Source organism: Dendrobates tinctorius, unplaced genomic scaffold, assembly GCF_039654945.1.
Source record: "Dendrobates tinctorius isolate UK_male_01 unplaced genomic scaffold, ASM3965494v1 ptg000133l, whole genome shotgun sequence".
NCBI lineage: Eukaryota > Metazoa > Chordata > Amphibia > Anura > Dendrobatidae > Dendrobates > Dendrobates tinctorius.
In genome coordinates this window covers 8,789,853-8,812,701 of record NW_027361801.1, presented here as the reverse complement: position 1 = coordinate 8,812,701, position 22,849 = coordinate 8,789,853, and the positions used below count along the sequence as shown (strand labels likewise).

The 22,849-nt window shown below is 44.2% G+C and overlaps 2 protein-coding genes across 2 annotated transcripts in view; both read right to left on the bottom strand.

Annotated features, from left to right (window-relative positions):
- LOC141048083 (plastin-3-like) overlaps positions 1-22,849 on the bottom strand; it is a 320,243-nt gene that overhangs the window by 131,001 nt on the left and 166,393 nt on the right. The gene's annotated exons all lie outside the window — the stretch shown is intronic.
- LOC141048181 (leucine-rich repeat transmembrane protein FLRT1-like) lies at positions 4,849-6,180 on the bottom strand. The gene has a single exon (XM_073543642.1). It carries the CDS (start codon positions 6,178-6,180, stop codon positions 4,849-4,851), a length of 1,332 nt encoding a protein of 443 aa, XP_073399743.1.

Here is a 22,849-nt window from a genome sequence, read left to right as displayed (position 1 = left end):
AAAATGTTATTGCTTGTTTGGTGTTAATAAACGGGGCTGCTGTGGCCTTTTACATCCAATGTCACGCAGTCGTGTCTTATTTAAGTTAAGAAGGGGTAAGTGTGGGTTTTGGGAGGGGTCATTACAGTGAAGCCGTCAGTCAGACTTTCCTAAGTCATGGCTTAGAGAGTCTGACAGCGTGGACTTCAAAGGAAGGAAATGTAAGTGAGGGAACGGGGGGGGGATGACCTGGAAAGCACATTGTGATGAAAGGAGCAAATCAACACCTCCACCCTGTCTGTTCTCAGGTCTGGGGGTATGTGAAAATTTCAGCCCACCAAACGAGAGAGCGGCAGCAGCGGTGGTGTCTGAATGCTGGATCCAGGTTTCTGTAATAGCCAGAAGGTTAAGGGAATTCGAGAGAAAAAAAATCGTGAATGTAAGTCAGTTTGTTACACACAGACCGTGCATTCCAGAGAGCACATTGGAAAGCGATAGGAGAAGGCATGCACTGAATGATAATAAGATTAGCAGGGTTTCTATATGCAGCTAGAGGAGAGTAATGTATACTGGTGGAAGGAGGCCCAGGGTTGGGGGAGATGTCGCCTGCAACTAGTAAAAGGAGAAAAAACAGAAAGAGCAAGTGGTGGGATGATTTGTATGAACGTTTTGAGTGGTGCATGGAGGTATTAGATGGTTTGGAGTGGGTAAGAAATGTCAGTGGAGCCTCAGAGTTGTACATGGGAGAGGGGAGAAGGGAGGGGTGGATATGCACTGAGTGCACAGAATGTGTAAAAGGGCGGGCGAGGTGTGAGAAAGCAGAAGTTAAGACAAATAAGCAGCAGGTTGATATGATCAATGCATAATGTAGTACGACTGACCAAGAAGCATGCTTGCATGAAAAACTTATGCACCTTACCTGTCTCTTGCCCTGTCCAACTGCATTGTCTAACTGCAAAGCACTTTATCCTGTTGCACTTAATTTCTGCTGCACGCGTGCTATCCCAGCCAGAGCTAAATATATATGAAATGAAATGTCTGCTAGCTTCAGCCACCAAATGGCCACAATCAGTAATTAAACAATTAGCACAAGGCCAGAGCAGGCATTACTATGCAGGGTAAACAACCAATGCTGGACAAGGCCATAAAAAAGTGAAAGAAAGAAAGAAGAAAAAAAAAACCTTTCAACAATTTAAAGCAGAAACAAAAAAACGAAAGAAAGGCCCACCACAGGAGTGATGGAATTAAATACCATGAAAATATCTTGCTACATATGATGCAGTTCACACTTGTATGACAGCACACATGGATGATGGAATTAAATACCATGAAAATATCTTGCTACATATGATGCAGTTCACACTTGTCAGACAGCACACATGGATGATGGATACCATGAAAATATCTTGCTACATATGATGCAGTTCACACTTGTCAGACAGCACACATGGATGATGGAATTAAACACCTGTGTGAAGAAGAGAAGAGAGGACCATCAGCTTCAATGCATTGTCTAACTGCAAAGCACTTTATCCTGTTGCACTTAATATCTGTTGCACGCGTGCTATCCCAGCCAGAGCTAAATATATATGAAATGAAATGTCTGCTAGCTTCAGCCACCAAATGGCCACAATCAGTAATTAAACAATTAGCACAAGGCCAGAGCAGGCATTACTATGCAGGGTAAACAACAAATAATTTTTGTATATTTCTATCGATGAAGCTGTAGTTTTTGGTGATGTCATTTTGGGGTACACACAAGTTTTTGATCACTTTTTATTCTCTTTTTTGCTGGGCAGACACAATTAAAATTATTAAAAAGAGTGAGAAACTTTTGCAACAATCTGGCCCTTACTTCGACCAATTTAGGGCACCAAAGTTCGGGTCCCAATTTACTTCTATAGGGTCCAGGTTCAAGTTCAGGTCGAGTTGTGTTAATTGAACTTTGGACTAAAGTTCACTTGAACCTGACGATCCCGAACATCCATCCCTAGTGGTAATACCAAATGTGCATTTATTTCACTTTCACATTTACAAAGGTGTTTGCTTGGAATCATTTTTTTCATATTTTTGACAAATGTACTTTTCCCATTTTTTTTTAGTTCCCCTAAGGGACTCAAACCTTGATCAATTACTCAATTTACTGCAATACTTTAGTTTTGCAGTTTATAGTGAAATTGACAATCTCCTCACGCTTGGCTTCTTAGAAGTATTAATCATAGAATCGTAGAGTTGGAAGGGACCTCCTGGGCCATCTGGTCCAACCCCCTGCTCAAAGCTGGTGGTTGAAGATGGTGGCAACCTTCAGTAACCCATTGCCCCCCTGTATTTGCATTGCCCGGTGTGATGGAGGTCTTAGGGGCCCGTTACACATAGCGATATCGCTAGCAATATCGCTATAACGCCACTGGTTTTGTGAGGTAGCAGCGATATTGCTAGCGATATCGCTACATGTGATACTTACCTCCGACCGGCTCCCCCACTGCTCATTGCTGATCGCGCAAGATCGTCCTGGACCATTTCTCGTCGGGCGCTTCCTGCTGGGCTTCCTGTGGCGCCGAAAAGCGACGTCTGGATCGCCGCGTCTGACAGGTAAGTAGCGACCCCCGACCCCTGCTATGTCGCTGGTGAGATCTGCCTGTGTGGCAGCTCACTAGCGACCACTTAGCGATGCACCAGCGATCCATATCGTTGTCGGGATCGCTGGTGCATCGCTAAGTGTAACGGTACCCTTAACATCCCCTCACAGCATTAAACTAATTAATGATGCTGTTAAAGATTGGTAGCTTTTTATAAACGGATCAACAGCAGAAAACGGAGCTAGATCCAATCGCTGCTGTTGAAAAGTGCAGATTTTATGATACAAGATCAGATTTTTACACCCAGACCTAATTTGTACATGAATAAAAAACATTTTGTTCAAAATTATGTTTACTAAATACGGTACCCTTATTATTACCTTTATGCATTATTTGCAGTTTATTTACTTTTTATTTCAGGATATTTGTGTTTTTTGCTGTTTTCTCTAATTTGTACATGTATGGTGGATTATAGGAAAAGCTTAATTAAAGGTGTTTAGTTGATTTTGACATTTTATTTTTTTCTACATAGTTTTTGAACCTACATCACACCTACTACAAGTATTCTTTACACCACCTATGGGATGTGAACCTGTGACCATTTGCACAATATACTAGAATAATTTAGCATATGGTCAAATTGATAATAAACCAAATGGGAAAAAAATGCAGTGACAGATTGTCTAAGTCAAAAGAGCTTTTTTTTTTTTGAGTTCTTAAAGAGGATCTTGCAGCTCTCTTGACATGTTGGTATTATTGTAAATTGGAAAAGAAAATCCACAAACGTAACACATGCTGCTGTCACCAGGTTGGAACACTGAAATGTAGCTTTATTCAAGATAATTCTGAGCTATAGGCCCGCTTCATTATAAGGTTTACACCAGAAAATTTAGTATGAAAATGCTGCAATTTTTTTCAGACAGATTCTGTCAGTGCAAAAAATCTGTCATCAGCATAACCCAATGTAATAACATTGGGCCTAGTGCTAGCCGATAAAAAATAAATAAATAAAAAAAATTGGATAGCACTTGTCCGCTTTATACCGTGGTATGAGCGAGCCTTTATTGTCACACTGTTACAGCTGGCTGATGGACAGATTCTCAGTTAACTCATTCTGCAGCCAGCAATAGACAGTGCAACACTGCAGCTCAATAAGGGAAACTGCAAAATTTTTACTGAAAACCAATTGCAAAAATGATGCTTAACAGCAATTACATGCATTTCAGAAAGAAAAACAATTATCCCAAAAGGTGGACTCCAGCCGTCCCTTCATCAATAAATCAGCCCCTATCTGTTCCACCACTGGACCAAGTTCTAACCCCATTCAGGTATTAGTCGGTACTGAAACATTTAGAAGATACTTGTATCCCCCACTTAAAATTTAATGTTGGAATATCTTTTCTTAGAACTGTGCATTGTGCCATTTCTCTGTCATTCTTCCTGGAAATATATGTGTAACAACTGGGTTCCATTATTACCTTTGTCAGTAGGGTGTGAATTTATTCAATCTGACACTGTCCAATCAATTCTGACAGTGTCATTTTGGCTCGGGAATGGGACATACAATATTGAATAGGGGCGATTAATTAACGATTTACTCGTACTTTTCCAGGTATGTTAATAAAGGAACAGTATTCAGGTGGTATTTCCTGATGAAGGGGGCATGAGACCCCTGAAACGCGTTGAATAAAGCCACTGTGAATTCAAGACATCTCTCTCCTGAATTTTATCCCTGTGGCAGCGCGGAGTTTTAACTACAAATTCCCACTGAATACATGATTACTTCTCGTCCTTGAGGACTTGTGGATCTGCAGCAGCCGCCTGACTATATGCTCCTATCTCATCCTAACCAGGTGAGCAAGTTTTTTGTTACATTTTGTCCTTTGTAACATCGATAAGACCCTATTGCGCTTTTTTGTCTCCCCATTCATTTGCAATAATAAAGGAACAGTATGAGACGCAACTCTAAGAAATATTCTTTGGTATTTGGAGAATATAACTAATTACCATAAGAGATATGTAAGTAGAGCTGACTGCTCTTTGTTATGCTTAGGTCAGACATCCCAAACAGCTCTGAGTTTTCTAGAACCCATAATTCACCATGATTTTCTTCTCTACATATATCAGTACATCATGTTGACTTAATTTTCTCTACACAGCAGCTTATACATAGAAAGATAAAATACAAGTACACAGAACCAGATAAAAACTGATGTATTCATTTTAGATTCCTTGATATCGACTCAAGGAAAGTCAATCCATTCTATACATGTCAGGTCTAAACACAAATTCATAGTAGAATTACACAGAAGATAAAGTGGCTTAGACCTAGTAGAATAGTGGAAAAGTATAAATAAACAGTTAATTCTGGGGCAGAATCTATCAAGCTTTCCAGACATGTTTCTTCCTCAGCCATGTCATCTTGGATGCAAACCACTCCATTGTGAGTGAAGACCTCCGAAGTTGTCCTGTAGGACAATGCAAAGACACAGTTCAAACCTCGGATTGTTCCTTCGTAATTTACCATCCAGTTGGCAATCCAAGCCAGGCTACAGTCACAGCTCCAGGGGTTATAAGAAAGAAAGACACCCTTCAGTTTGGGCATACGAGAAAACAGATAACTAGGGAGAGAGGTCAAGTTATTTTTGTTCAGCTGAAGGAACTGAAGTTGTTTCAGAGATGAGAAAGCGTTGTGCGCTATTTGTGTTATACGATTGTTATTAAGATGTAATTTTTTCAAGTGGACTAGACTATTAAAGGAGCAGTTGACTTGATCAATCTTGTTAGCTTGTAGGTACATAATCCTTAACTGGCTTAATCCACTAAAAAGCTGATTAGGCAAATGGGATATCGAGTTATGTCCTAAATTTAGCACGCTCAGTTTATTCAGTTGGCTGAAGGCTTCAACTTGAATGCCCCAAATCCGGTTTCTTCGTAGATTCAGATCTTCCAAGCCCAGTTGAAATTTGAAGGAATTTTTTCCTACTGCTTTTATGCAATTGTTTTCCAGAGATAACCTGGTCAAGTTGTGAAGTTTCCTCAATGCCTGTGGGATGTATTGCATCTTATTGGAGCCTAAATCAAGAAATTCCAAAGATGACACATGAGAGAACACAAGAGGGTGGATGTCAAAGATGTTACAATGAGACAGATCCAAAGAGATGAGACTAAAGAGGCCACGGAAGGTGTGAGCATGGAGGTAGGTCAATCTTGGGTTCCAGCTAAGATTTAATTCTTTTAAGTTGCCAAGAGCAATAAAAGCACCAGGATACAGGAAAGTCAGATTGTTCTGATTGAGCCATAGGATTTGAAGAGCTGGTACATCACGAAAAGTGTTGTAAGGAAGGATCCGAATGATGTTCCCTGCCAGGTTCAGCAGCATGGAGGAAGCTGGCAGATCTGAAGGTAAACTTCTAAGCCCAACTTTATAGCAAAATACCTCGTCATCATCAGAACACCGACAGGCAACTGAGCAGGTAGTGTTGCTTACATCGTTGCTTGCATCAGCAAAATATCCACAGAGGATGACAGAAAAGATAGACATTCTAGAATAGATCATAGCAAAGATCCTTGAATCGTAGGCTGGCAGCATAGCTGGGATTTGAAATGCGATGGCCGTCATTTAGATGAATGTGAATGGGCCAACGCAAAATCAGGCAGCCAATCAAGGGGATAAGGTCATTATAAGCTGATTACATGTCACAATGTATACACTTAATGTGTTGTTTCCCCGTAAAGTGCTGGTGACATGTTTCAGGATACTTAAGTGAATGCATAGTGACCTGGTCATAGGAGCATGACCCTGTGAGATACCAATTTTACCATAGTGTGTAGTGCAGTGGTCTGCAACCCGTGACTCTCCTGCAAACCCAGACAGCACATTTGCCTTACATTATAGAGTGCTGAAATCTACTATATAAAATTGTATATATATCGCAGAAGCAAACTATGCAGCTGGGGTTCTCGGAGATAATGGGCATAGCCCTTGCTGGTCTCATATCTTTTGAAATGGCATTGCAAGAGCCTGTGCAAAACTCAACTCTGGGCAAAGTAGAGGTAAGGAAATGTCAGAATAGGTTTGGAATGCAAATAAACATTTTATTCTTCCATACTGGATATCAAAACTGGGTAAAATAATGGGATCCACTCATCTATGCATGCCATTGTCAGCATAGGAGATATTTTGGATGTTAAAAAAACACTTTAATTTTTTTTTTTTTTTTTATCTAAAGCAGGCATAATAGTTAATAGAAAATATAAATGTAGGAAGAATTACAAACTAAAGTGATAGGTGATAAATGATAGATCCAGTCTAAGGACAGTAAATTGTAGAGCAGGAGATGAGTAGAGCAATTAATAGTTTTATGGAATAATATTCAGTTGGATTTAAATAATTGAAATCTTTTCTAATAAAGTGCATAGGAGTCCAGTGGGTGGTTCTACTTAGCAATTTTAAAGTGCAGTGGGCGGTCCTACTCAACAATTCAAGAGTACAGTAGGTGGTCCTGTGGCGCCCCTGAGGCTCAGTCGCCACAGAGGTACTGCACGTTCTCCTAAGGTGTAGTGCCCCACCAACTAGGTAGGTTGGGAATTCCTTTCCACACTCCAACACCTGCACCCACACACAGGATAGTTCAGCAATGGACCAGATTGCCGCTCCATGCTTAGAGGATAGCAGAGCACCTTTCGTGGGTCCTTGCTTCGTAACACGAGATGTGCTGGGAGGTGGGTGGAGTTAGATATAAAAGAAGGGGAAAGTTTAGAATTACAGTTAGTTCAGTCTGGAGGTCAGTCTGTCAGGAGAGTCTGAGGACGGATCCCTGGAAGAGGGATGGAGGAAGGAGTGCTGCAGCTGCCTCAGTGACCTGAGCCAGCTGGTACGGGAAAGGAACAGAAGGAGAAAGACGTAGAACTGCAACCTAAGCTTCCATAAGAGAGAGAAGGAACAGCGCGGAACGAAGGAGTAGGAGAACAGAGAGGAGTTGTGGGTTGGAAGAGGAACCCTGCCTATAGGTTCTCAGTGCAAGGTCGGGGCCCGGTCCCCGAGGTTGTATGGACACTTATGGTTCTGCAGCAGACACCGGTGGAGTAGTTGGCTGTAAATGCACTACTGCCATCTAAGACTTGGGACACAATAGCAGCACGGATAGAGAGCCGGGATCCAGGAGGTCCTTGATCAGGCTACAGCTGTCTATCATACAAGTAGAGTTGTTAGGAACATCTGACAGGAGGAACTTCAGAGTAACCACGGTACTGGAGCTCTTCACACTAATAGGCGCAATAGCGGAGTCGTTCAGGACAGGTACATGTTGGCGGAGTGTTGGAGAGAAGCCGGACTTGAACGGGAGGTTGATTGAGTCTCTGCCCCGGAGGACATGGCATGGAAGCGGGCACCAGTGGTTACCAAGAACTGTGAGTAAAGCGTTGAAACTGCAAGCCCTGGTGTCCTCCATTCCTTCTTGCGTCCACCAGCACTGCTACATCCCCCTGCGCCGGACACTACACCATCAAAGTGTCCCCATGTCTACACTGCTGTGGGAAAACAGCCCTGCCTGAGGAGGGCTATACCATTATTGCTGCACCCCACCATCTGTCCCAGAGGATCGGGTCTGCAGCGTCGGCTTAACATCTCCCTTGCCGAACACCACAGGTGGCGTCACAAACTATTCAATTCCATTAACCATACACCACTATTGACATTGGGCGCCCAGGGGCACGGACCGGGTCACAGCTGCCGTGATACTTTCCCCCCCGACACCGGCCCTGTACAGAGTACCCCGCAGCCCTGGGTGATGGAGGGCGACCCAATTTTGGCGTCACGAACAGGATGATGAGACCTGATACCATCGGGTTCTGTGCGCCTGAAATTTGTGAGACTTTGTACTTTTGAGAATGTGCAGAAGACCTGATTTAATAGACTGTAAAATGGACATTAGAAATGGCACAGAGAAAAAGGGCGTGAAGAGATGGGAGGTCCTAGGAAAAGACCGCAAAGAGTATAGGGTGTTATGAATGAGTCACCGTAGGAGGCAAAAGCAGAAATACAAGCTAAGTCCAGAAAACCAGAGAAGTTGGCAACTATCAGATTGCAGACCCCTGAACCTATCAACACAACTAGCAGTAGCCGTGGGGGGTTCCTACGATGCCCTAGACCCCTCGATCACAGCCGGAGAATTAACTAGGCCTAAAGAAAGAAAGGGGAAATCTAAACTGCCCCAGAGCAGACCCCAAAGCAATAGGCAGCCCCCAACATATAATGACGGTGAAGCAAGATGAAAACACTAACACAGACAGAAAGATAGACTGAGCAAAGACGGGGCCCAAAACTACCTAGATAGGAAAGGACAGGAAGGCTGCTGTCTGCAATCTGCCAAAACCCTATCAAAGACATAAGCCAACAAGCTGATATGAAAAAGGCCCTGAAGCAGCTAGGCTTCAAAAACAAAATCAGCAATCAGGTATTTTCAGAAGACAGAGCTAAAGGAATTCAGCACACCCCAGCAGGGAATGGCAGAAATCCAGAAAAACAAAGCAACAAAGTCAAAGCACAAATGCAAAAGGCCGAGCAGCAAACTTAGCTTTAGAGGAGCAGGAATTCAGACTGGTCTCCAAGGATCCCACAGAGAAATCACCCGCAGGGCAGAAGGGCGTCGGCAGCCTTATATCCAGTCAGTAACTCCACTCAGCCAGTCATCATCATCAGCCTCAGGTGTTTGATAATCAGGCTCACTACCTTTCTTTACCAGAAGAGGGAGTTCCTCGGGCCTCAGTAATGAAGGGGAAAATGAACTCACAACAGTACCTCCCCCTTGAGGAGGGGTCACCGAACCCTCAACTACGCCACCAGGGCGATCAGGGTGAGCCCGATGAAAGGCACGCACCAATCTTTTGGCATGAATATCAGAGGCAGAGACCCAGGAATTATCCTCCTGACCATAACCCTTCCACTTAACCAAATACTGGAGTCTCCGTCTAGCCAGATGGGAATCCAGTACTTTCTCTACCTCATATTCCATGTTACCTTCAACCAATACAGGGTCTGGAGGTGCCACCCCCGGAACAACAGGTTCAACAAACCTCTTCAACAAAGATTTATGGAACACATTATGGATTTTAAATGTGACAGGAAGAGCCAAACGAAAAGAGACCGGATTAATAATCTCCACAATCTTGTAAGGTCCAATAAATCTAGGCTTAAACTTAGGAGAAGCCACCTTCATAGCAATATTTTTTGATGATAACCACACCATATCACCAACCTTAAACTGGGGACCAATGGTCCTATGTCGGTTGGAAAACCGCTGGGCCTTTTCCTGGGAGAGAGATAACTTATCCACCACTTGGTCCCAGATCTGGTGCATTCTCTCCACCACAGTGTCAACACATGGGCAGGCAGAGGGCTCCACCTGCCCTGAAGAAAATCGAGGATGAAACCCAAAGTTACAAAAAAAAAGGTGACATCAAAGTGGCAGAACTAGCTCTATTATTTAAAGCAAATTCGGCCAAAGGCAAAAATGAAACCCAATCATCCTGATCAGCAGAAATAAAACATCTCAAATATGACTCCAAGGTCTGGTTTGTTCTCTCTGTCTGCCCATTGGTCTGAGGGTGAAAAGCAGAGGAGAAGGACAACTGAATTCCCAGCCTGGAACAGAAAGTTCTCCAAAATCTAGACACAAACTGGACTCCTCTGTCAGATACAATGTTCTCAGGAATCCCGTGCAAACGAACCACCTGTTGTAAAAACAGGGGCACCAACTCAGAGGAAGACGGCAACTTAGGGAGTGGTACGAGATGAACCATCTTAGAGAACCTATCACAAATCACCCAAATAACAGTCATCCTTTGAGAGACAGGCATATCAGAGATGAAATCCATTGAAATATGGGTCCATGGCCTCTTGGGGACAGGCAAAGGCATCAACAACTCACTAGAGCGAGAACACGATTTAGACCGGGAGCACGTCCCACAGGACTGCACAAAATTCCTGACATCACGAGACAAGGAGGGCCACCAAAAAACCGACTCACCAGATCTCTAGTACCAAAAATACCTGGATGACCAGCCAAAGCAGAGCAATGAACTTCAGACATCACTCTCTTCTTCCACTTGTCAGGAACATACAACTTTCCACTGGGACAACGCTCAGGTTTGTCCTCCTGGAACTCTTCCAGAGCACGTCTCAAATCGGGCGAGATGGCAGAAAGAACTACCCCTTCGCCTAAGATGGTAGCAGGCTTGGTCACCACAGGAGAATCAGCAGAGAAGCTCCGAGAGAGGGCGTCTGCCTTGACATTCTTCGTTCCAGGAAGAAAAGAAACCACAAAATCAAAACGTGTAAAAAACAAGGCCCACCTAGCCTGTCTAGGGTTCAAGCGCTTAGCCGACTCTAGGTAAATCAAATTCTTGTGGTCAGTGAGGACCACGACTTGATGCTTAGCTCCCTCCAACCAATGTCTCCACTCCTCAAATGCCCATTTCATGGCCAACAGTTCCCTATTCCCCACATCATAGTTACGTTCAGATGGAGAGAACTTTCGGGAAAAAAAAGCACAGGGATTCATTTTAGATGTTACAGGATCCTTTTGGGACAAAACAGCTCCTGCACCAATCTCAGAAGCATCCACCTCTACCTGGAATGGAAGTGAGACATCAGGTTGCCGCAAAACCGGGGCGGAGGTGAATCTTCGCTTCAGCTCCTGAAAGGAAGAAACAGCCTCCGGAGACCAATTTAACACATCAGCACCCTTCTTAGTCAAATCAGTCAATGGCTTGGCAATACTAGAAAATTTTGCTATAAATTTCCGATAAAAATTAGCAAAACCCAAAAACTTCTGGAGGGCCTTCAAAGAAGTGGGCTGAACCCAATCGTAAATGGCCTGTACCTTGGCCGGGTCCATTTCAATAGTTGACGGGGACAAAATAAATCCCAAAAAAGAAATCCTCTGTACTCCAAAAAGGCATTTAGATCCTTTGACATACAGGGAATTCTCCCTCAAGATCCGGAACACAGTCCGAATATGTTCCACATGAGAATCCCAATCCTTGGAGAAGATCAAAATATCATCCAGATAGATAATCAAAAATTTATCGACAAAATCTCGGAAAATATCGTTCATGAAGCACTGGAAGACAGAAGGGGCATTAGTGAGCCCAAAAGGCATCACCAGGTACTCAAAATGTCCCTCCGGAGTATTAAACGCCGTCTTCCATTCGTCCCCATGCTTAATGCGAATGAGATTATATGCCCCCCTGAGGTCAAGCTTGGTAAACCAGCAAGCACCTTTAACTCTGGAGAATAGATCAGAAATCAGGGGTAACGGATACTGATATTTAACAGTAATTTTGTTGAGGGCACGATAATCAATACAAGGTCTTAATGATCCATCCTTTTTGGCTACAAAAAAAAAACCCGGCACCTAAGGGTGACGAGGATGGTCTAATATGACCCTTCTCCAACGCCTCCTTAATATAGGATCGCATAGCCTCGTGCTCGGGTACAGATAAATTGAAGAGCCGACGCTTGGGAAATTTACACCCCGGGCTCAGTTCAATTGCACAGTCATAACTCCTATGAGGAGGCAGAGACGCAGACTCATTCTCACTAAATACATCATAAAAGTCCGCCAAATAATCAGGAACATCATGCGACTGAGGAGAGGTGGAAAACACCGGAGCCTCACTAAAGGCACACCGACAACCCCAACTCACCACAGAAACAGATTTCCAATCCAAAACTGGATTATGAATTTGTAACCAGGGAAACCCCAGAACAATAGTATCATGCAGATTATGCAACACCAAAAATCTGCAATTTTCTTGATGGTCTGGGGCGACCCGCATTACCACCTGGGTCCAAAACTGAGGTTTATTTTTAGCCAAAGGAGTAGCATCAATCCCCCTCAAAGGGATAGGCATCTGCAGAGGTGTCATCGGAAATCCACAACGTTTAGCAAAATCCAAGTCCATTAGGTTTAGGGCTGCTCCCGAATCCACAAAAGCCTTGGCGGAAAATGTGGACAGGGAGCAGATCAGAGTAATAGCCAGAAGAAACTTAGGTTGAACACCCCCAACAGAAAACGTGTGTGCAAAGTGTTTCTCTCGTTTAGGACAGACAGAAATAATATGCAAGGCATCTCCACAGAAAAAACACAACTTATTACGCCTTCTGAACTCCTGACTCTGCTCTCTGGAAAAAACTCTATCACATTGCATAGGTTCAGACATTTGATCAACAGGTGGCAACACCTCTCGTGCAGCTTTGCATTCGCGCAAACGCCGATCAACCTGAATGGCTAATGACATAGAATCGTCAAGACCAGAGGGAACAGGAAATCCCACCATAGTATCTTTTACGGCTTCTGACAACCCCTTCCGAAAGAGAGCAGCCAAGGCATTATCATTCCAGGTAGTAAGTACTGCCCACTTTCGGAATTTTTGACAGTACAATTCTGCAGAATCATGACCCTGGTAAAATGCCAGCAGGGTCTTTTCAGCCTGATCAATGGCATTAGGTTCGTCATACAACAACCCCAAGGCCTGAAAAAATGCGTTCACATTAGTCAGAATAGGATCATCTGGTTTCAAAGAAAACGCCCAATCCTGGGGATCGCCACGCAGCAAAGAGATGACAATTTTAACCTTCTGCGCGGAGCTCCCTGACGAGTTAGGCTTCAAGGCAAAAAATAATTTACAATTATTTTTGAAATGTAAAAATTTAGACCGATCCCCAAAAAATACATCAGGTGTAGGAATCTTTGGTTCAGCAGCATGTGAATGAGCAAGATAGGCGGAAATTCCCCGCACTTCCGCAGCGAGCTGCTCCACACGATCAGACAATTGCTTTATCTCCATTGAGAGAAAAAAAAATTCCCCCTACAGCCTCAGAGATATAGAGGACAAAATATACACACTTTTTTTTTTTTTTTTTTAACAATTCTTTCCTGCTATTGAGTACCCTAGGATCTGCGGTATGGCGGGTGATTCTGTTATGAATGAGTCACCGTAGGAGGCAAAAGCAGAAATACAAGCTAAGTCCAGAAAACCAGAGAAGTTGGCAACTATCAGATTGCAGACCCCTGAACCTATCAACACAACTAGCAGTAGCCGTGGGGGGTTCCTATGATGCCCTAGACCCCTCGATCACAGCCGGAGAATTAACTAGGCCTAAAGAAAGAAAGGGGAAATCTAAACTGCCCCAGAGCAGACCCCAAAGCAATAGGCAGCCCCCAACATATAATGACGGTGAAGCAAGATGAAAACACTAACACAGACAGAAAGATAGACTGAGCAAAGACGGGGCCCAAAACTACCTAGATAGGAAAGGACAGGAAGGCTGCTGTCTGCAATCTGCCAAAACCCTATCAAAGACATAAGCCAACAAGCTGATATGAAAAAGGCCCTGAAGCAGCTAGGCTTCAAAAACTAAATCAGCATTCAGGTATTTTCAGAAGACAGAGCTAAAGGAATTCAGCACACCCCAGCAGGGAATGGCAGAAATCCAGAAAAACAAAGCAAAACAAAGTCAAAGCACAAATGCAAAAGGCCGAGCAGCAAACTTAGCTTTAGAGGAGCAGGAATTCAGACTGGTCTCCAAGGATCCCACAGAGAAATCACCCGCAGGGCAGAAGGGCGTCGGCAGCCTTATATCCAGTCAGTAACTCCACTCAGCCAGTCATCATCATCAGCCTCAGGTGTTTGATAATCAGGCTCACTACCTTTTCTTTACCAGAAGAGGGAGTTCCTCGGGCCTCAGTAATGAAGGGGAAAATGGACTCACAACAATTGGGCCTTCCCTGCCTGAATTACTATGTGACAGATACATGGCCCACCCCCTGAGGGGTTCGTATACTGGCTTGGTATGGAGGCGCTGGAAGAAGGCAGAAGAAGCCAGTGGCGGGAAAGGGGCCGAGGCAGGAAGAAGAACGCCAGAACGCCATTTTGGAGAGTGAGGGAAGGAGGCCTGCAGAGCGCGGGGAAACGGATCTCCCTGGCGCCATGGCTGAAGGCTCCAACCCGATCTACGAGGTGAACCGCCGGCACTTGGAAGAAGAGATAGTCAAGCTGACCACCCGGCTGCGGCTGAGGCAGGAGGCCTTGGAGAGACTGAGCCGGCAGCGCACCCCAGAGGGGCCTGCACCTGCGGTACCCACCGCTGCTGTAACTGACCCTTCCCTGGCAGACCCTGTGGAGCTTGGAGCTGCCGCCATGCCACCAGCAGCGTACTCTGTCCCCTCTTTGTCACTGATACAGGAGTTGTACACAGCCCAGGGAGCTGAAGCGGAGGAAGAGAAGCTCCTGCCCGGATCTGGCGCGGCTGCGCAGGTCCCGCCAGCGACCCCCACAGAAACGGAGCTGTTATTGGCTCCCCCGCCATCCCCGGTGTCCCACCGGACAGCGCCTATTGCCACCACGCCTGAACCGGAGCAGAGGCCGCACCATCGGGAACTCCCAGGTATATATCCCGGCCTTCCTAATAGGTTAATGGAGAGGCGGAGGAGGACCCTGCTGTTGGGGGTACGGTTGGAGCAGGCACGCCCGATCCGACATCTACAGGCCAGAGGAGGATTTGAATCATTTTGGGATGGTGATTTCGGAATTCCTTCACTGCCCAGTCCCCAGGTAGTTGCTTGTCGGCGCCGCCAAGATGTAGAAGCCCAAGGAGCTAGACCTCGTACCAGGACAGCAGAACCGCCTATTGAGGAGGAGCAGTTGGTGGGCATTGAGATACATCATGGGTTCCATTGCCACAGCTTCAAGGTCCTCTAGAGAGAAACCAGAATCAGGACAAAAATACCACACCTGAGGACAGTTCTTCCAGAACCCCAGGAGGGGATCAGCACTAAGAATTAAACTTTTTCCAAATCTCGTTACCCAGGAGGGTTTGTTGCACCAGTTGTGCCTTTTTTTTGTTATCATGTTTTTCTGGTAGCACTTTTGTTGCCTAAGTTTTTGCAATGGCAGCGTTTTCCCAATTTGAACTAGCGATCATGAACTTGGAGTGATCCAAAAACTTTTATTGTAAAGTGCCCTCTCTTGGTTTTACATATAGAGACACTTTGCAAGGATAATGTTTTTGCATGGACACTTTTCGAAGATGATGTCTACCTCAAGAAATCCCGGCGGGGAGCGGTGTCCAGCACTTACAAGAATAACTGTTGAATGTTTTACTGTGAAGTATTTGATAATGTGTTTTAGGAGTATTAGTAACTGAGAAATGGCTTTTATAGAAGAATTAGGAATGTCTGATCTAGAGATGAGTGAATAAAGAATTGAAAGTAGACAGGTGACAGACCAGGTACTTGCGGTCAGTGTCTTGCATCTAGAAGAGACAATGAAAGTAGAAAAATAAATGTGTACTAGAGAAGGAAACTGAAAAATGAGAGAAAATGTGTGTTACAGAGAAAAGCACTTTGAATTGAGAATTGTACTTAGAATTAAAAATTTTAGATAGAATTTTAGATAGAATTGTTTGTAACATTCAAGATGAGTACCTCCTATACCAGGAAGATTAGTATAAGAAAAGTTTGCTATGCATTACAAAATTTTTGTATGTTTCTTTGCTGTCAACTTTGTTGTCTTGCAGCACGCGGACGTGCTGTGTTTAACGGGGGGGTATGTGGCCCCCTGAGGCTCAGTCGCCACAGAGGTACTGCACCATCTCCTAAGGTGTAGTGCCTCACCAACTAGGTAGGCTGGGAACTCCTTTCCACACTCCAACACCTGCACCCACACACAGGATAGTTCAGCAATGAACCAGATTGTGGCTCCATGCTTAAAGGATAGCAGAGCACCTTTCGTGGGTCCTTGCTTCGTAACACGAGATTTGCTGGGAGGTGGGTGGAGTTAGATATAAAAGAGTGGGAAAGTTTAGAATTACAGTTAGTTCAGTCTGGAGGTCAGTCAGTCAGGAGAGTCTGAGGACGGATCCCTGGAAGAGGGATGGAGGAAGGAGTGCTGCAGCTGCCTCAGTGACCTGAGCCAGCTCGCACGGGAAAGGAACAGAAGGAGAAAGATGTAGAACTGCAACCTAAGCTTCCATAAGAGAGAGAAGGAACAGCGCGGAACGAAGGAGTAGGAGAACAGAGAGGAGTTGTGGGTTGGAAGAGGAACCCTGCCTATAGGTTCTCAGCACAAGGCCGGGGCCCGGTCCCCGAGGTTGTATGGACACTTATGGTTCTGCAGCAGACAACGGTGGAGTAGTTGGCTGTAAATGCACTACTGCCATCTAAGACTTGGGACACAACAGCAACACGGATAGAGAGCCGAGATCCAGGAGGTCCCTGATCAGGCTACAGCTGTCTATCATACAATTAGAGTTGTTAGGAACATCTGACAGGAGGAACTTCAGAGTAACCACGGTACTGGAGCTCTTCACACTAATAGGTGCAATAGCGGAGTCATTCAGGACAGGTACATGTTGGCGGAGTGTTGGAGAGAAGACTGACATGCCCGGGAGGTTGATTGAGTCTCTGCCCCGGAGGACACGGCCTGGAAGCTGGCACCAGTGGTTACCAATAACTGTTAGTAAAGCGTTGAAACTGCAAGCCCTGGTGTCCTCCTTTCCTTCTTGCGTCCGCCAGCACTGCTACATCCCCCTGCACCGGACACTACACCATCAAAGTGTCCCCACGTCTACACTGCCCTGAGACAACAGCCCTGCCTGTGGAGGGCTATATCACCATTGCTGCACCCCACCATCTGTCCCAGAGGATCGGGTCTGCAGCGTTGGCTTAACATCTCCCTTGCTGAACACCACAGGTGGCGTCACGAACTATTCAATTCCATTAATCACACACCACCATTGACATTGGGTGCCCAGGGCCACGGACCGGGTCACAGCTGCCGTGATACTTTCCCCACTGACACCGGCCCGGTACCGAGTATCCCACAGCCCTGGGTGACGGAGGGCGACCCAGTCCCACTTAGCAATTTTAGAGTCTAGGTGTTGGTCCTACTTCTCTATTTACGAGTTCAGTGGGTGGTCCCACTTAGCAATTTAAAGAGAACCTGTTACCAGGTTTGGCCCATATGAGGTAAAGCCAGCACCTTTCAGGCCTGATATACAGCATTCTATAATGCTGTACATCATCCCTAACCCGACCTGGAAAAGAAGAAAAAGAGCCTTTCTTATACTGACTTGCGAGGCGGTCCAGATCAAGAGATGTTGCTGGTCTTGGTCCGATGTCTCCCATCTTCTTAGTTTGTGTGGATGACGCGTCCGTATGTTATCAACACGGTCTCACCAATAACACCTGTGCAGAAGGGCGAATTTCTCTGCCCTGACTAAGGCAGAGTAAAGCACTGCAGTGGCATGCACCGGAGCTCTTTGACCTTTCTTAGCTCCTGCGCAATGCAGTACTTTACTCTGCCCTCAACAGGGACTAAGTGGATGACACAGGGAAGTTTCATCCACAAGAAGCAAGAAGGAGGACAGCATCGAAAGAAGGGAGACACCGGACTAAGAACATGGACACCCCTCGGACCAGACCACCCCGTAGGTGAGAATAATAAAGTCTTTTTCTTCTCTTTCACGTCAGGTTGAGGGCAGATATACAGCACTCTAAAGGTGGTGGCCTTACATCATATCAGCCAAATCTGGTGAAAGTTCACTTTAAAAGTTAAGTGGGCAGTCCTACTTAGTAATTTAAGAGTCCAGTGGGCAGTTCTATATCGTAACTGGCAGCTATCTCTGTAGCATTCTCCACTAGATGAATATAATGTTAAAACTATGGTTTAGATTGACACACAAGCAATGCAGAAGAGAAGGGTGGAAATGTAACGGCTTAAGAATGTAGATTTATTACTGTGAAAAACTGGCTGAAATTTCCTCTGGAATATCACTGATCAAGAAAATTGGACGACTTTTTTTTCCAAATAAACAGTGAATTATGATTCTACAGGTACAGAGTACATAATAAAGTGTCACAGGCTTATAACAAAGCTCCACAGTGGATGGAGATTAATGTTTAATAACCAAGTTTATCCTCGTAAAACTGTAGTTGAAAATCGGACAAGTTGGAGCACATGTTTATCTAAAATGATTCATCATAATTCTGATACTAACGTTTGGGAGCAGTTTGGCTGCATTTTGCCCTCCTCCCTTTTATGATTGTGAAACAGGTTTGGCTCAACTCTCTGTGATGTTCTACGATCCACAGATAGCCTGGGGAGAGACCTCTGTAATCAAGGAGACTCGGCACTCGATGAAAGATGCATCGGCTGAAGGAGAGGAAGAAAACAACATCCAAAATCAAGCAGGACACCTCCTTATAATAAAACTAGGAGGAAAAAAAGTCCTGGGTTGTAGTGACCCATCAACTAAATGTTTGACGATGGTAAATGAGAATTGTGGTATACATGATGTGTATGGGGCCAAAAAGAGCCACAATAGATCACATGGCAGATAGAATAAGCCAATACACATATACATAGAGGACAATTAATGAAGACAACTGCAATCACAGATTCAAATGTACAAGAACGAAAGGCCAGCAGTCAAAATGTCATATAAAATACAATATTTTATTAATAATTATGTAATATAATAAGACATAGGTACATGAAAGAGGGAAGGGGGAAGAGACACACAAATGGCTGAAAAAAGGCCTAGTATGGCACCCCCATCTCCCAGGAATACAATCCCATGTGGTCATACCGCAAAACAACACATATAGTAGTCATATATAATTAAGTAATTGTAATATATATCTGCATATTGAGCCGAGGCTCAGAGAGCTCACTATAAATAGAGGTATCTGGAAAAGATGTTCATAATAACTAGACCTACAAGGGATCTGTAGTGTTACCTGGACAGAGTGGGGTTAAACCATGCAGCGGCCGGACCCCGACGCGCGTTTCGGAGCGTGCTGCTCCTTCCTCAGGGGGCGTGACTGGCAACGTCAGTGTGTGACGTTTATATCATGCCAGAACAAAGACTATTGGATGCGCCGCCTGGCTGTCATGTCCGAGGCAGCGCCCCCTCCCGGCGAAACGGAAACACGCGGGCCCCACGTGATCCGAGACGTCAGAGAGAGGGAACAGCCATCGGGCCGACCAGTCGGCATATGCGCATGACAGGAAGTGCAATATCCGCCATTTTGGAAAAGGGAATATGGAAGGGAATAGGAACAAAATAACTATACAAACATATAATAGAGCATAATTATAAAACAAAAATCAAAAGACACATATATGGAAATGTTCATAATCAAAACTCAGATTGGTCCCCATAACGTGGAGAGGAAAACACTTTACATCTAAGTCGATGTGTGACAATAAAAGAGACCATGTAGCAACCACATGTAACGTTATATAGCAGTACCAGTAAGATAATTTGGACGTAATAATACCCAAAATGTGTACCAAATATAGTGCACCTGTGTAATTATTTAATAGTATATATGTATATAATTGATCGACATAGAACAAAGGGGCACCATAAGGAAAAATAACAAATATATGTGGGAACCCTGCTTGAAAGATATATAGAGAAAATAGGGGCATACCACAAAAAACTCACATGTGGCACAATATTGTCCCAAGCGAGCATGTCCATACTGGCATATATATAGTGCAACACGCACGCCGTTACATGCACATGCATGGTATATACACATCTGGACATAATAGATGTCCCAAAAGGGACCCAACTGGAAGGAGCAATAGTTATATATGAACACAAATATAACCACGCAAAATTAAACAAAAAACATAACATAAAAAATTCCAATGTAAATGTCCATGTGGCAAACTGCATCAGCCACCCAGATGAACAAGTGTCTTCACACGAAAGAATCTTCATTAGTTCTACTCCATCCATTTCAACATCTTGCTATTGAAGACTTCCTCCAAAGATAGCATAGTGAACAATCCAATAGTGAATGGAATATGTCTGAATATTAAAGAAAAAAATTAAAACCAATAAAATAGAAAAGTAGGAAAGCTAAAAAGCCACAGTGATAAATCAAATGTTCAGCAAGCGGGAACTATAGAAATGGAGCAAAGGATATGTTCTCATTCAGACCGTTTGGTTGCATAGTGCCCAGTCTCCATATCCACCGAGTTTCAAGTTGAGCTAGGCGACCAGACAATTTACCACCCCTTATGTTTATTTTAAGAGAATCAATACCCCGAACTCTAAGTGATGTAGAGTTACACTGGTGAAACTCTTTAAAATGTCTAGGCAATGTTTTTAGAAGGGAGTCATCGGTGCAAGACAGAGCAGCCTGTATACCTAGTACATGTTCCCTTGTACGGACTTTCAGCTGCCTCGTGGTCATACCCACATAAATTAGTCCACAGGGACACGTAGCATGGTATATCACGTTTCGAGAGGTGCATGATATCCGACACTTGATCTTAAATGTTTTTGTACCATCATGGTTAACAAACGAATTACACTGTTCAATGTTTGGACAAGCCACACACCTCCCACATGGCGAACAACCATGCCCAGTTGAAAACGCATCCAAGAAAGTGGGCATCGGACGATGGACATAGTGACTAGTCACAAGTTTATCTCGTAAATTGCTGGCCCGCCTAAATGTAATAGAAGGAAACTTAGGAATAATTTTAGCTAAGATAGGATCAGCCTGTAAAATCGGCCACGCCTTCCTCAATGCCGTGCGGACCATCTCATGAGACGGATGAAACGAGGTAATAAACCTCACAGTGTTCTCATTTTTGCGTGTCTTAACTGATGTATTCCTGTAGAGAAGATCATTGCGAGTCGAATATCTCGCGCGTTGATAGGCTTTCTTGACACAGCGTTTACTATATCCGCGTGACAAGAAACGTGCTTGTAAATCTTTAGCTCTCATATGAAAATCACTATCTGAAGAGCAAATTCGACGTAACCGCAAGAACTGCCCCACAGGAATAGCCTTAATGAGATGATCCGGATGGCAAGAGGAGGCGTGGAGGAGAGAGTTAGTGGCTGTATCCTTGCGGTAAATATCTGTTTGAATAACCCCATCCACATCTTTCTTGATAGTGACATCAAGAAAGTTAATTTTGGATGAATCCCATGTCAAGGTAAGTTTGATGTTAAAATTATTGAGGTTCAGAACAGACACGAATTCCATAAGGTCGACGGAACTACCCTGCCAGAGAAACAAGATATCGTCGATATAGCGTGCCCAAAATGGAACACGGTCAATCGACCCCTGTCCATCAGACAAGAAGAGGTCCCTCTCCCACAGCCCCAGGAAGAGGTTGGCATAGGATGGCGCAAAGGCCATCCTTTCCTACTTTTCTATTTTATTGGTTTTAATTTTTTTCTTTAATATTCAGACATATTCCATTCACTATTGGATTGTTCACTATGCTATCTTTGGAGGAAGTCTTCAATAGCAAGATGTTGAAATGGATGGAGTAGAACTAATGAAGATTCTTTCGTGTGAAGACACTTGTTCATCTGGGTGGCTGATGCAGTTTGCCACATGGACATTTACATTGGAATTTTTTATGTTATGTTTTTTGTTTAATTTTGCGTGGTTATATTTGTGTTCATATATAACTATTGCTCCTTCCAGTTGGGTCCCTTTTGGGACATTATTATGTCCAGATGTGTATATACCATGCATGTGCATGTAACGGCGTGCGTGTTGCACTATATATATGCCAGTATGGACATGCTCGCTTGGGACAATATTGTGCCACATGTGAGTTTTTTGTGGTATGCCCCTATTTTCTCTATATATCTTTCAAGCAGGGTTCCCACATATATTTGTTATTTTACCTTATGGTGCCCCTTTGTTCTATGTCGATCAATTATATACATATATACTATTAAATAATTACACAGGTGCACTATATTTGGTACACATTTTGGGTATTATTACGTCCAAATTATCTTACTGGTACTGCTATATAACGTTACATGTGGTTGCTACATGGTCTCTTTTATTGTCACACATCGACTTAGATGTAAAGTGTTTTCCTCTCCACGTTATGGGGACCAATCTGAGTTTTGATTATGAACATTTCCATATATGTGTCTTTTGATTTTTGTTTTATAATTATGCTCTATTATATGTTTGTATAGTTATTTTGTTCCTATTCCCTTCCATATTCCCTTTTCCAAAATGGCGGATATTGCACTTCCTGTCATGCGCATATGCCGACTGGTCGGCCCGATGGCTGTTCCCTCTCTCTGACGTCTCGGATCACGTGGGGCCCGTGTGTTTCCGTTTCGCCGGGAGGGGGCGCTGCCTCGGACATGACAGCCAGGCGGCGCATCCAATAGTCTTTGTTCTGGCATGATATAAACGTCACACACTGACATTGCC

Excerpts from the sequence above, each read along its gene's own strand:
- LOC141048181 (XM_073543642.1), bottom strand. The coding sequence starts at position 6,180 with ATGACGGCCATCGCATTTCAAATCCCAGCTATGCTGCCAGCCTACGAT.